We start from the raw sequence: 13,838 nt of genomic DNA on the forward strand, positions 1-13,838 counted from the left end.
ATCGAGGAGTGTAAAACTTTTTAAATAAGGAAGAGTCTTTCGTGGTCGCTAGGGTGACACAGTAATGTACGAACATGAGGCAGTAATGAGCCGAAAACTGAGTGAATGAATGAATTTACTCATTAATATTTATTATTCTATCAAGAAACATATAATTGAGATGAAAAAGTATACGTATAAGACTGAGCGTTAGCGAAGCCTAGAGCTCGTGGCGTTGGAAAATGTTATTTCTGTACATATGACTGTTCACACGATATCTAGAAAACGAATAGATATGTAGATTTGAAATTTTAGAAACAGCTTAAAAATAAAAACATTATAAAACACTGAAGTCGATTATGATGCATGTCAATTCATGGGACTAGGTTGAGCCTTGACGAACACGTTTACATTGGTCTTATTAATAACTATGATGGTAAAGAGTATAGCAGGATAATTGCTTTAACTGAGTACAACCATTTTAAGATTTGAAGAGATATTTGAGACATTTAGCCTGTCTACGAGACAACTTCATATATTAGTGACTTTGGTGTGAAGAACTTTATTATTTAAAAACTCATGTGTATATTTATGTGGCGAGATATCTCATCTTCAGGCGATCCTACCTTATTAAATAACAATTAAATAGCATGTAATTGTTATTTGTTCGATTTTCGTTTTTTAGCTATTGCATTTCGATAATAGTAACACACGTAGCCTATTGAAAATATATTATAAGGTTTACATGCAACCTCAACGAAGCAGTTATGTGTGAAGTGTAGTAAAGTGATATGTGTGTGAAGTTCTTGTATTCTGTATTTTTAATGGTTCTACGACTGATGATTACTACGTACTCACTATTTAAGGGAGAAAACTGGTTTTCCGGCAACAAGTCTTCTACTAGTATATTAATCCGTTATAAAAATTGTAATCATCTAGAATCTGCCTATTTCGTGTCGGTAAAGGAACTGTCTTTCCTTTCCAACAAACCCTTCCAAAAACTAAAAAAAGTTATTGTATTTACAATGATACCACACAACAATATTCCTATTTTCATCAGATGATCTTAAAACTGCCATTGAGTAAAAGAAACAAAAAGACAACTATTATGGGAAAAAATAGATTTTACACGAAATAAAATCAGTAGTAGTTTAAAAGTTAAAGTTAAAATATATTTTTGGATTATAAGACATTATTATTCTTAATAAAGAGTAATACAACTTTTCCATAGACTTTTAATACAATAGCAATAAAATTATCTTTTTTTTAATATATACTACATTTGTACATTACAGCAAATTTCTTATTAACCCTTACTAGCTGTTAATAGTCTTAACTTAAGTAATACTCCTTTACTAAATAAAGTAAAATGAAACGTTGCGGGTCTTCAGAATTCATAAAAGGTATTTTTCTGAGTCAATACCCGAAGACAAGAAGAGTTTCTCTCCTGTAAAGGGCGCATCTGAAAAAAAAAATTAAGAACGTGCATTTTAGTTTCAAAACCATACTAAAATTATATTTTACTTATACCTGAAAAATTATGCTTCATTATTTCTAAATATTTTCCTTTAACCAATGAGGGTAAAATATATAAAACTTGAATTTTGTAAAATTTGAAGATTTTAGACGTATTTATGTAGATAAGTAAAAGTATGGTTTTGAGAGTTAAATGTAAGAAGAAATAAGAAGAAATTATTCAACATGTGATATATGCTTATTCAGATTCTAAACTCTTAACGAATTATACTACTCTTCGCCATGCTTATGCGTTACGAAAGAATGAAAACAGAATCAAGCAAACTGGGTCTTGAACTTTTTCTTACTTTGCTTCGACGTAAATCTTTCGCGAAAAAGTCTTTGTCGCAAAGAGATCGGTTAAGCTATTGGGATCTGTTGCTCGTGTGACTTGACCAATTCGTGTTTCGGCAACAGTCGTTACAAATATAACTATGAGCGCAAGTTTTTGTCGATTTTTGCGTTGTTACTTGTTTCGACTTTAGTTCGCCTCTTTGGCTAAGGAGTTTGTGTAAAACTGCAACACACTTCTACTTTAGGACAAGATGGAGATAGGTAAGAACAAATCCACTGTCACAATTCAATACTCCATTTTGCTAAAAAAATCTCGTTTGATGAATTAGCATTTTGTAAGTACAATGACTTATTACTAATTATAATATTGTTCTATTTTTTAATTGTTTGTAAAATAAATATAATTTTGTTGTTTGGATAAATTTATCTTCCTTTGTAAGATAAGGTATCAACCAAATTAATTAACTTTATTAAATAAATTAAATAAATAAATTTTTAGAAACGTATTCATGTGTACACGTTTATTTATGATCAATATATATTCTATTTTTCCGCAGTCGCTGAAACTCGATAATATATAATTAAATTACGTTCGATATGCTTTAGAAAAAGATTTGAATTTATGGGTGTGTTTTTCCACCCTTTGAAATTAATCTTGTTTTGGACAATTTAGAGTTTTTGTTATTTTTTAGTCTTTCCGTATTTTACTCTTAGTTTTACTTGGGATAGTTTATTACAGGATGTGCTTAGCGGAACCAAATCCAGTTTTTATTTTGAATCATTTTCTTATTCACACCAGTCCATTTTATTTCTGAAGAACATATTTGTGGGTTTCGTACAATTTGGATCAGCTTTAATGAAAACTTCTATAAATTATGGCACCAATTTCTCTCTTAACAACCTAAATTACCAATGTAAGAGAATTTAAGTTATCACCTTACATATACAGCTAATTTGTACGCATAGAATGTAAATGTGTTAACTATTCTTGAATAGAGAAAGATTCTTTAAGATTTCTAAATGTTATTAACATATATTAAAAATTAAATTGGTTTATGAGCAATTACTTTGATCCATCATCTGCTGAGAGTGAATCCACTAGTCAACCCACAGACAGAAACAAATTGCAATATATCAGTGGGGTAGTTTGAGAACCACACAAGGGTGCTTCAACAAACTTCAATAGCTTCTAGTTTATTTATTAGTTTGTCTCTCTTTACCGAGTCTTATGCTTCCTGTAAATCTAGAAAACCATAGCCATTAATTATTGAAATACGAGATGTGCGTTGAAAATCCCATCAAAAATATATAATATATACGATTAAATCTATATAAATGTCATAATATGTAATATAATACATCTATAATAAAAGAATCATGTCAGAATATTAAACGAATAAAATTGAACTATATATGACGTTGTATAACTCTACACTAAACGAATAGATACGTTTATTAACTTTATATATAAATATTGAGTTTACAAAAAACAATAATTACATGGAAGTAATCAATCAAACAAACAATTCGGATTTAGATTTTCAGAGAGACAATTTATACCCTAAATGTATTAAGATTAATTTTTTAAGAAGTTTAGTGGTACTATTTATACTTAGGTACAACTACTCTTATAGTCGATTACATGTAACATATGTCTTGTATAATACCAAAATCTAAAGTAAAAATTTACCTATTTTTAACCAAGTGTCTGGCAACCCCATGTCCTTGCGGGCAGACCGGAGAGCCTGCCGCAGAGCGAACATCACAGAGTTGGACATACACAGAGGAGGTTCACCCACCGCTGGAATATTGACATGCCATCACTACTAGGACCAGGACTTAAACTGTTACTAAATTGGTATTGTTGACCTTAATTAGCAATATTCACTATAACATCGCAACATTACTCAATGTTCATTTAAAGTAGCAGTAACAATTGTAAGTACCAGTGTAAGAATTTCTATACAATGATCTTCATTGTGCGACTAAAACACAGTTTCTGTACCTTTAATAGTCTATAAACCGTACAAAAACCAGAATGAAAGTTTATATAATAAATTATATTTTACGACGTAGTAAAGTAATATTATTTAAAAAAACAAATACTTTATTTCGTTTAAATACCATAAAGGATAAGAAAATGTTTTACTTTTAATAACAAGAAAGAAAAATAACTCTTCGTCACAAATGTTTTTATACATTATATATAAATAACTATATATATATATATATATATATATATATATATATATATATATACTTTCATTTTGTATAGGTAAAAAATTATCAACGCTTTAAAGGTAAACCTGCAACAACAATCCTTTTTAACTGCCTCTCAAACATATGTAGACTACTTTCAGTTTTTCAGGAATTCCTAGGAGAGTAAAATAGCCTAGGACAATTATACACTAACTGTGTCCCATATAAAGTGGGTCTTAGTCTATATGAAATATGAAATTCGATTGAATTTCTCCCGTAATTCTTTATAGCAAGACTCTTTTGAGGAAACCCTTGAAGTAAGATCTTTCATTGTATATGAGCTTTTACTTCAAGTTCTGGCCAACCATCAGATGTTAGTGATAAAAGGATATCATCTCTAAATAAAAAGAACTTAATCCCTTCATCTGGCACTTGAAAATGAAGGTCATTGATGAATAAAATATCACAAGCCCGAGGGCCGATAATCGTAGAACTCCTTTAAGCACAGCAGAAGATTTAGCTTATAAAACGCAATTGTACTTATATAAATGAGATTTGGTACGTTCGTCACCGTAAAGTGCGTAAAGTTAATTCTTTGTGCAAAGTGGAAAATAACGCAATCTCGATCATATTTTTAATAAAATAATACTATGAACTAAATAGAATAGGTTTAAACAATTTAATTCACAAGGCAATGCTGATGTAAGTCGCTCACACCCGTCTCTCAAATTTACTGAGCCAGGATGTTATAAAGATTCCAGACGACTGACTTGATTAGTAGAGATTTGCCTGGTTAAATATAGTATTTTGATATTGTACTAGAATTAAATTATAACAGTTAAATTGCAAAAATTGTTCTCAATGTTTTATTTACAATTTCATCTCATATAGAACATATTCATTAAACTACAATACATCTTTAGTTTCAGAATATATTTTAAACACCTTCACTGTAACACGAATCACGTACCGACTTTAGAACAGCCAGAAGAAGTACCGAAAACAAGGTGCGTCCTCGCAAAAAAAAAATACTGATTTGATCTGTTTACACTCACCTTTTGTTCTCAAAATCCCAAGTGGGTTGTCAGAGTTCTTCAAAAGATATACTCTAAAATCGGTCGGTATATCCTTAGAACATGGAATGTCGTATTTCTGAAACAATTTTTATATTTAACGTTCTGTTAAATTAAACATAAACCCGTATAAATTTTAGTAATTTTTTCTACTGCCTTTAAACGGTTATTCTATTACATATATTCTTTTAACATTTTAAAATTATATAAAATACATGGCTGGACATCTATGTAATTTTTTAGACAGGTTTGTTTTGTTATTACTACTGTAAACCAACAAAACTGACATTGGTTATGTATAAATAATTTCTCATCTCGAAGACTTTAGGGTAGCCACGTGTTACCTGATTATCAGAACTATCATTAGTTTTTACTTTCAATGTATAACAGTAAATATATTTCGTAAATGTTTAGTTTAACATTTTTTGAACAATTAATACATTCTGCGAGTAGGTTAGTTACTAATGACTCATTTTAATTTGTTTAAAGGCAAATATATAATATTCGTGTTTATAGCTATGTTTTAGAACGTTGAATAGGTACCAGTGTCCTGTTTGTTAACATTCTGCCAGTGCTAGGACAATAGATCAACTCCTCAGATGTCCAGTGTCCTAGGCCCATGATAAAAGCACCTTCAACTTGACCAATGTCGACAAATTGGTTCAGGCTTTTGCCAGCATCTTCAAGAATGTCGACGCGAATACACTGTTAAACAAAAAACTACATGAATAAATTCTTTAAAAATACTATTGCATTTTTATATATTTCCTAACACTATCACTACATTACATCAGAAATGAATTCGAAACGGCTATGTAACTGCTACTTTGGGGCAATTTCCTTTCAAAGAGATAGATAATTTATTTAGAAATTATGCGCGATAGTTATTATTATTTCATCTTAAAGTGTTTAAAAATACCGAAGGATCTATGAGAGTTTATCTTGGAGCAATAAAGGAGGTGACTGATAGCCATGTGGAGTATTAGAGTGAGATGTTGGAGTGATAAAAAGGGATAGTAAGAAATGAGATATAAGAGGACACATGAGAGATGTTGACTGTTGTTATACCAATGTAGAAATGATTTGAGGACGATACCGATAGGCGATATTACCTAGAATCGATATCAGGGGAGGGCGGCATGGAGGTGGCATATACATATACATGATATATATATATATACGATATCTATATACATGATAGAGTTTGCTCCAACAATGTAGGAATTATCTGAGGACGATACGGAGAAGGTATATTTGGAACAGATTAGGATCAATATGGGGGTAAGATGGTGTTAACATGTAGGTGGAAAAGTAGAATAGGTACGTACATGAGGAAGAGTGTTTGACAACGTAGGGATGGTTTAGGACGATAAAAAAGTGATATTTGGAACAGATTAGGATCAATATGGGGGTGAGATGGTGGTAACATGTAGGTGGAAAAGTAGAATAGGTACGTACATGAGGAAGAGTGTTTGACAACGTAGGGATGGTTTAGGACGATAAAAAAGTGATATTTGGAACAGATTAGGATCAATATGGGAGTGAGATGGTGGTAACATGTAGGTGGAAAAGTAGAATAGGTACGTACATGAGGGAGAGTGTTTGACAACGTAGGGATGGTTTAGGACGATAAAAAAGTGATATTTGGAACAGATTAGGATCAATATGGGGGTGAGATGGTGGTAACATGTAGGTGGAAAGGTAGAATAGGTACGTACAAGAGGGAGAGTGTTTGACAACGTAGGGATGGTTTAGGACGATAAATAAAGTGATATTTGGAACAGATTAGGATCAATATGGGGGTGAGATGGTGGTAACATGTAGGTGGAAAGGTAGAATAGGTACGTACAAGAGGGAGAGTGTTTGACAACGTAGGGATGGTTTAGGACGATAAATAAAGTGATATTTGGAACAGATTAGGATCAATATGGGGGTGAGATGGTGGTAACATGTAGGTGGAAAGGTAGAATAGGTACGTACAAGAGGGAGAGTGTTTGACAACGTAGGGATGGTTTAGGACGATAAAAAAGTGATATTTGGAACAGATTAGGATCAATATGAGGGTGAGATGGTGGCAACATGTAGGTGGAAAAGTAGAATAGACACGTACATGAGAGTGTTTGACAACGTAGGGATGGTTTAGGACGATAAATAAAGTGATATTTGGAACAGATTAGGATCAATATGGGGGTAAGATGGTGGTAACATGTAGGTGGAAAAGTAGAATAGGTACGTACATGAGGAAGAGTGTTTGACAACGTAGGGATGGTTTAGGACGATAAAAAGATGCAATATTTTGAACAGATGAGGAGCGATATGAAGATAGTATAGTAGGTAATGTGGTAAGAAACAATGGAACTTACATATTTTCCTGTGCCTTGTGTATGGGTCACGGTTTAGGCAAAGATATATTGTTCAAAGATATATACATTCATAGAACATAGTCATTAAATATATTTTATTAGTTAACATCAGAACTATGTATTCTATATTAGTATTATATGTTATTAATACCATTACCTAAAATATTAATTGCTACCATAAAAACAATAACATTATAACTAAGATTTAAAGACAATTTCGCATTATTTAATGGCCAAGTCTAAGGAAATTTTTTAAGATGCGACAGTTGAAAAAGTGTTTAAACTATTCGGAAGAGCATTGAATATTTTGGCACTAATATATGACACGGACCTTTTGAATATGTCGTCATGCGGAATGATCTCTATTTCTGGTGGAATACAGGTGATTATATGTAGGTTCAGTTTTATAGGTTTTTAATGTAAACAATGACATTGAGACAGCAAAAATATATACAGTGAAGGAGAAGTCAAAAGGTTTTCATAGCGAACACTGCCCGACAACTGACACGACTATCCAGGCCACAAGTCAATCAAACAGTTTTTTAGCTTAAAGACTGAGGCCGTTCCTCAAAATATCGATCAGAATATAAAGGTATAAAACATAAATTAATCCAAGTGTTTTCCTACATAAAAATGTGGACAAATATCTCAATGAATATATAGCTTTTGACATATATGATTAATATGTTTTGACCAATGCAAAGTTCCAATACAAGAGTCAATTTAAAGTCCTATCATTCCTCAACAGGATTACTATCAACTAAAATAACCTCACCACTCCTATTACTTTTGGGTCTGTAATGTTTTATTTTGGTTTTTAGTTGTTAAAAATAAATCATTCGTAACAAACCATGAGCCGAGACTTTAAAGATAAAGAAGGATCAGTTGCAAAGACATTAGGTTATTCCGGTTGTATAATGACACCCTCGATGGATTTTTAAATATATTTTACACACACACAATACGTAAAATAAGGTCAATATAGAACCTTGGGCAACACCTACTGTTACAGGTAAACAGCTAGATTTACCCTTGCTGATTTTATTGACAATAATTATTATACCAATTAATATTTGAAGAACTGCCAGCAAGACTAGAACGAAACCACTCAAGAGGCACCAATCTTATCCAAAAGACGCTGATGGTTGACGGTATCAAAAGCACGGATACGATTACAAAAATACAAGCAGTGTTTTGCCTGCATCAAGATATGAAAGTGTAGTCCTTAGGAGTTCATCGATTGCATGAGTGACTGAACTTTTTTTAAGAAAACCGAATTGGGTATATGACAACTGTTTCAGGAGTCTATTGTGAGTGAAACGCTCAAATATTTTACTCAGCGCAGGAAATATTGAAATAGATCTGTACTGGTTAACCGAAGATATATCACGTTTTTTAAAGAATGTCCCAACTTTGGCACATTTTAAATTTGAGGGAAATGTACCCTGAGAGATAAAGTTACGAACATAAGTGCTAAGGAATAAGAAAGTGGATCAGCAACCATCTCGAAGACTGATAGGAAATTAAAATTACATTAGATTTTAGCTGAACTAGATTTTAGACCTCCAATTACATTTCTAAACTCATAGGAAGAGGCTGGGGCGAGAAAAATACAGAGTTACATGCAATTCCAGACATAAAAGTCATAGATGACATAGTACCATGGATGTTCACATCATTGCATACATTTAAGAAATGTTCATTGAAACTTGAAGTTATACGATCAGATTTTAAACAACTAAACCATTACAATACAATTCTTCAATACTTATATTACTGTTCTCCCTCTGCAAAAAAAAATACACATCCTACAACCGTTCCTTCTCAGTAACTTTTGGGAGTGCCGATGGCCGAGCGGTCTAAGTCGTTGGACTTTGGGTCTGAGTTAGAGATAGCGCAGGTTCAAATCCCCTTTGTTACCGTTGCACTTTTTATCAGTACCATCAACCTTGTACTGTATCGACTCTCCCCCTTATTCTGTTTGATAAGATCCTCGCACAGGCCAGTGGCCCATGAGGACGGATAGAATAAGGCTTAAAAGGAGATCCTTAATATTGTAAAAAAAAGAAAATACTTTTGGGAAGTCGAATACTATTTTAATGCTCGGCCTTAGTGAGCCCGACAAATTACAAATAAAAATAAATCATTAAATATTATTTTTATGTTTTTCATAAATATAAACTATTAAACACTGTTGTATTTTTTTGTTCCTGAATTAAACTAACAAATTTACTTTTTAATATATGCGTCAACCTAGAAGCATTAAATGTGTACCTAAAGCAGTGTAATACAATTTTTGAATAAATAAATGTTTACTACCTACACATGATAATAATATGATATAATAACATGATCAATACACATGATAATGATAATAATAATTATCCGAGCGTTAGCACAACTTATTCCTTAGGGGGTCTGAAAACATTCCTCTTCTGCCCTATCTGTATGTCTGTATATCTCTACAACAAACTGACGTATAGAATTGAAATTTTGCGTGAGTTTTCTTTATAAAAATACAACCACATATAAGGAATATTAAGTTTGATATGTGGGATTACAACCAAATACATGTCATCATGGGATTGGGTTGACTCTGCAAACAAAGTCATGATTGTAAGTAGTGTATAGATGGATCATACTATCCACTGGGCTTGATTGGGGAATTTATTGGGCGGTTGATTAATTCAGAATATAACTGCACACAAAAAATAAAACTTACCCTTTGCTTTAACATACCTTATGCTCTCCAGTTAAAATATCAAGTTCCACTTCCAACACTGTAGCTCCAAAAATTGAGTAACTTTTTGCGTCTTTTATTGGCGAATACCTGTTGATACGAGTATATTGAAATTTACGTATCTAATTCAGCAATATTTATTTTGACTATAAACTCCATGTAATTTTCGTACTTGTATTTTTTTATACGGTTTTATTCTAAAATAGGGTGTTAAATTCGGTAAATAGTTGAACTCATTACAGTAATGGAAAAGGTTTAATAAATACATATCCTGCAAGTATACTTTTCTCTATGTGTATTTGCAATATAATGTTTTCTATATAACCGTTTAAGTTATGAAGTCGTAATTTCAAGCATATGCTATCATTGCAAACCGCTGAACAAAACAAACAGGTTTTTTTTTCAAAAACTACAAAATTACCAAAATTGTCAATGTTAATTTCACGAAAAATGTCTGAATATAACAAGAACTGTGCTAAAAGCAACAGTGCTTCATTGATAACATTTGCACAAAAATTAAAAGTCTGTGAAATTTTTATCGCGTGGATACACGTGAACTCATGTAATTAATCACTTTCCAGTACAAACTACCAAATCTCGGGACATTTTTAAAAATAAAAGTATAATGAGCCTATGTGATATTTAATATAATAAAGAACGCTTAAAAAAAGTAAATTGTCTACTTTCTTATTTGAAATAAAATCCAGAATATTCCAAATTTCATTTAGACCTATTCCGGATCTGCAGCCTATGGTGTTTGGACCTTCTATTCTTTCAGAAAAATATATGTTTTTAAACAAATTCTTCTTTTGTTCGCATTATACAATTGTATTATACATACATGAACTCCTACAATTGAATAGCAACTCCGGAAGAAAACAGCTTTTGTGTGTTTTTTATGTAATTTTAGTTATCTTGAACCTTCATAGATAATTGTATTTGCTTTGATGGATAATTGATACTGCAATTTCGTTAAATGAGTATTTTTTAGTGTTTACTCAGCCTGGTATGGTAATACTGAGAGTAAACTGTTTAAAATAGTCTAACCATTATTCTTAAAAATTAGTTAAATGATTATCCTTAAATTCTTTAAGCTTCTGTATAGCCCAATATCGGCTACAAAAAATATTTTCGTTGAATATGATGCAAATGAATCATGTTTTTGAATAATAATAAAATTAAAAAATAGCTCCAAGTATGATATCTTACATGCACGAAGCGCTGAGGTTGATTTGAGCTTGATAGGCGGCTTGTATCAGTACAGGCCAGGAGGGCGATATCAACCCTTTTCGTATAGGTTCTAGCCTATTACTGATCTTCCTGCAGCATTCCTCAACTGCCTGCACAATCAGAATAACGAAAATGTAATAATTATTTATTAGACTGTGCACTTTAAAGAGGTTCAGTCTGCGTAATTTACTATCGCAAAAACATCGTTTTATCATTCATGTAATAGGCCAAAGTTCTAATGATTCATCTCTCAATGTACCAGGAACTACTCGTTTCAGCCTATTTTTTGTATAGAGTTACAAATAAAATAATCATTTTCTTGAACACTGGCCATATGCTTTCATGATAAGCCATTTCAGTCGATTTTGAATCGAAACATCGGAGTTTAAACACGAGACATGGATTACTTGAGTAACATGGTTTCCTACGGATAGTGACTGTTGGAGGAGTAGGAACTCCTTCACTGTTGGTGGATGTAATATGGAATATCTACAGAAGGTCAAAGTTGCCATCTTGAATATGGTCTTACTCCGGAAACCGTGCAAAGGCCAGAACTAAGTGTAATGGAAGATTTCCTCAAATTATTATCCTAAGTAAACAGAAATGAAACCAAGCACTAACCCAACAACACGCCATCACTGTGATGATCTTACAAACCGTGCAAAGGCCAGAACTAAGTGTAATGGAAGATTTCCTCAAATTATTATCCTAAGTAAACAGAAATGAAACCAAGCACTAACCCTACAACACGCCATCACTGTGATGATCTTACAAATCGACCAAAATCACATTTAGATCAAAATCCCATATAAAATTGGTAAGAAATGTATTATTCCAGTAGTAAATTTTAATGAATTCTAAATTATGGAAAAACTGGTATTATTTATATCAAAAATACGTTTTCTTACTATAAAAATAAAGACAACAACTTACGTAGCAAACACTCTCACTTGTGTAACTACCGCCCGTAAATCCGTCATTGGGAGACGTTATGATGTCTGTTGGTTTCACTTTTACGTTTTCCAGCGATATGCCGAAAGCTGAAGCACAGACCTGGGCAGCCTAGAGCAACAATAAACACATTTATAGTACTTCTATTCCATGAGTAGGAGACTTTATCACTATGGTGATTTTATTCTATATATATATATATATATATATATATATATATATATATATATATATATATATATATACTGTATGAAGAAAATAAATGCTCAGAGGCTTCTTTAAACAATAGAAGAAAAAGACTCCATATATATCCTTTAATATTTCGACTTTATTGTCGTTTTCAAAAAGGCACAAAAAGTGTATATAATGTAAGAATTAAAAGTAAACATATGAATTTTTATAATCAGCTGAAATGTTCTATTCTGATTTATAGTGTAATTTATAAACTCCTTGGTATATTATACTAAAAAGGGCTTTATATTTAAATTAAAATTTAGATTAATAATATAAAAAGGCGTTCTAACAGAATAAAATTAAATTAAATATTAACAATTTGGTAGTTTTGTAGTTGTACATTCATAAAAAATTAATAAAATTAATAAATTTAAATATAGACAATACATTGTTTTAGATTTGCTAGATTAATTTTGACTATTTTAACAGATCATTTCTTATTTAATTCAAAAGGTAATTTTGACTTAGTGACTAATTGATATGCTTGTTCTAAATTTTCTAATTGAATTTTTGAAGAATCTTCTGGTACTTTACAAATCCCTTTTAATGTGTAACAATTATTAAATATTTCGTTATGAGCCAATGCATGTTGCGAAACCAATTTGTCGTCTTGTCTGTTGGATGAAGACCGATGGTTATTCATCCTAATATGTAAGGGATTTGTCGTTAAACCAATATAGTCCTTGGGACAAAATTTACAAGACAACTGATAGATTACATTCTTCGATTTACAGTTAATGTTATTTGAAATTTTATATGTTTTATTAGTTGTGCTACTTGTAAAAGTGTTAGAAGAATTTAGAATTTTGCATGTAGCACAACGCTTGTCTTCGCAAGAATGGCAACCTAAAAACTTTTGATCAGCATCTGAATTTGGAATTTGGTTAGGCAATAATTTAGGTCTTACCAGAAGGTTCTTCAGATTTACTAAAAATAATTCTCGGGGGTTTTGAAAACAAACTATTTGTCAAGGGCGATGATTCTAAAATGTTGTAGGCCGTTTTTAATATATTGTTAGTTTTATGTAGCCCCGGGAAATATTGCGTAATAAATTTAGGATCATCTGTATAATTTTTCTTGTTCATGCTGCTGTTGTTATTTATTTTCGATTTGTGAATTTGATTTCTAATAATCTTGGTAGGGTAGTTCCTAGCAGTAAAAGCTTTAGATAATGTTTCTATATAATGGTGGTAATCCGAGTTGTTTGAACATAAATTTTTTTGCTCGGATTGATAGGCTTTTTGGTATGGACTTTTTAAT

General features: G+C 31.6%; 1 protein-coding gene across 1 annotated transcript in view; it reads right to left on the minus strand.

The window, feature by feature from the left end:
- Positions 1–1,085: 1,085 nt before the first annotated feature.
- Positions 1,086–13,838, minus strand: part of LOC124365448 (xanthine dehydrogenase 1-like) — a 48,055-nt gene continuing 35,302 nt past the window's right edge. Inside the window, exons 22-28 of the mRNA XM_046821430.1 lie at positions 12,327–12,455; positions 11,373–11,503; positions 10,163–10,253; positions 5,604–5,765; positions 5,043–5,139; positions 3,479–3,589; positions 1,086–1,441 (exon numbers count right to left, since the gene is read on the minus strand). Of these exons, the coding sequence (XP_046677386.1) occupies positions 1,374–1,441; positions 3,479–3,589; positions 5,043–5,139; positions 5,604–5,765; positions 10,163–10,253; positions 11,373–11,503; positions 12,327–12,455 (789 nt within the window). The 3' untranslated portion in view covers positions 1,086–1,373. The remainder of the gene's footprint in view (positions 1,442–3,478; positions 3,590–5,042; positions 5,140–5,603; positions 5,766–10,162; positions 10,254–11,372; positions 11,504–12,326; positions 12,456–13,838) is intronic.

Source organism: Homalodisca vitripennis, chromosome 6, assembly GCF_021130785.1.
Source record: "Homalodisca vitripennis isolate AUS2020 chromosome 6, UT_GWSS_2.1, whole genome shotgun sequence".
NCBI lineage: Eukaryota > Metazoa > Arthropoda > Insecta > Hemiptera > Cicadellidae > Homalodisca > Homalodisca vitripennis.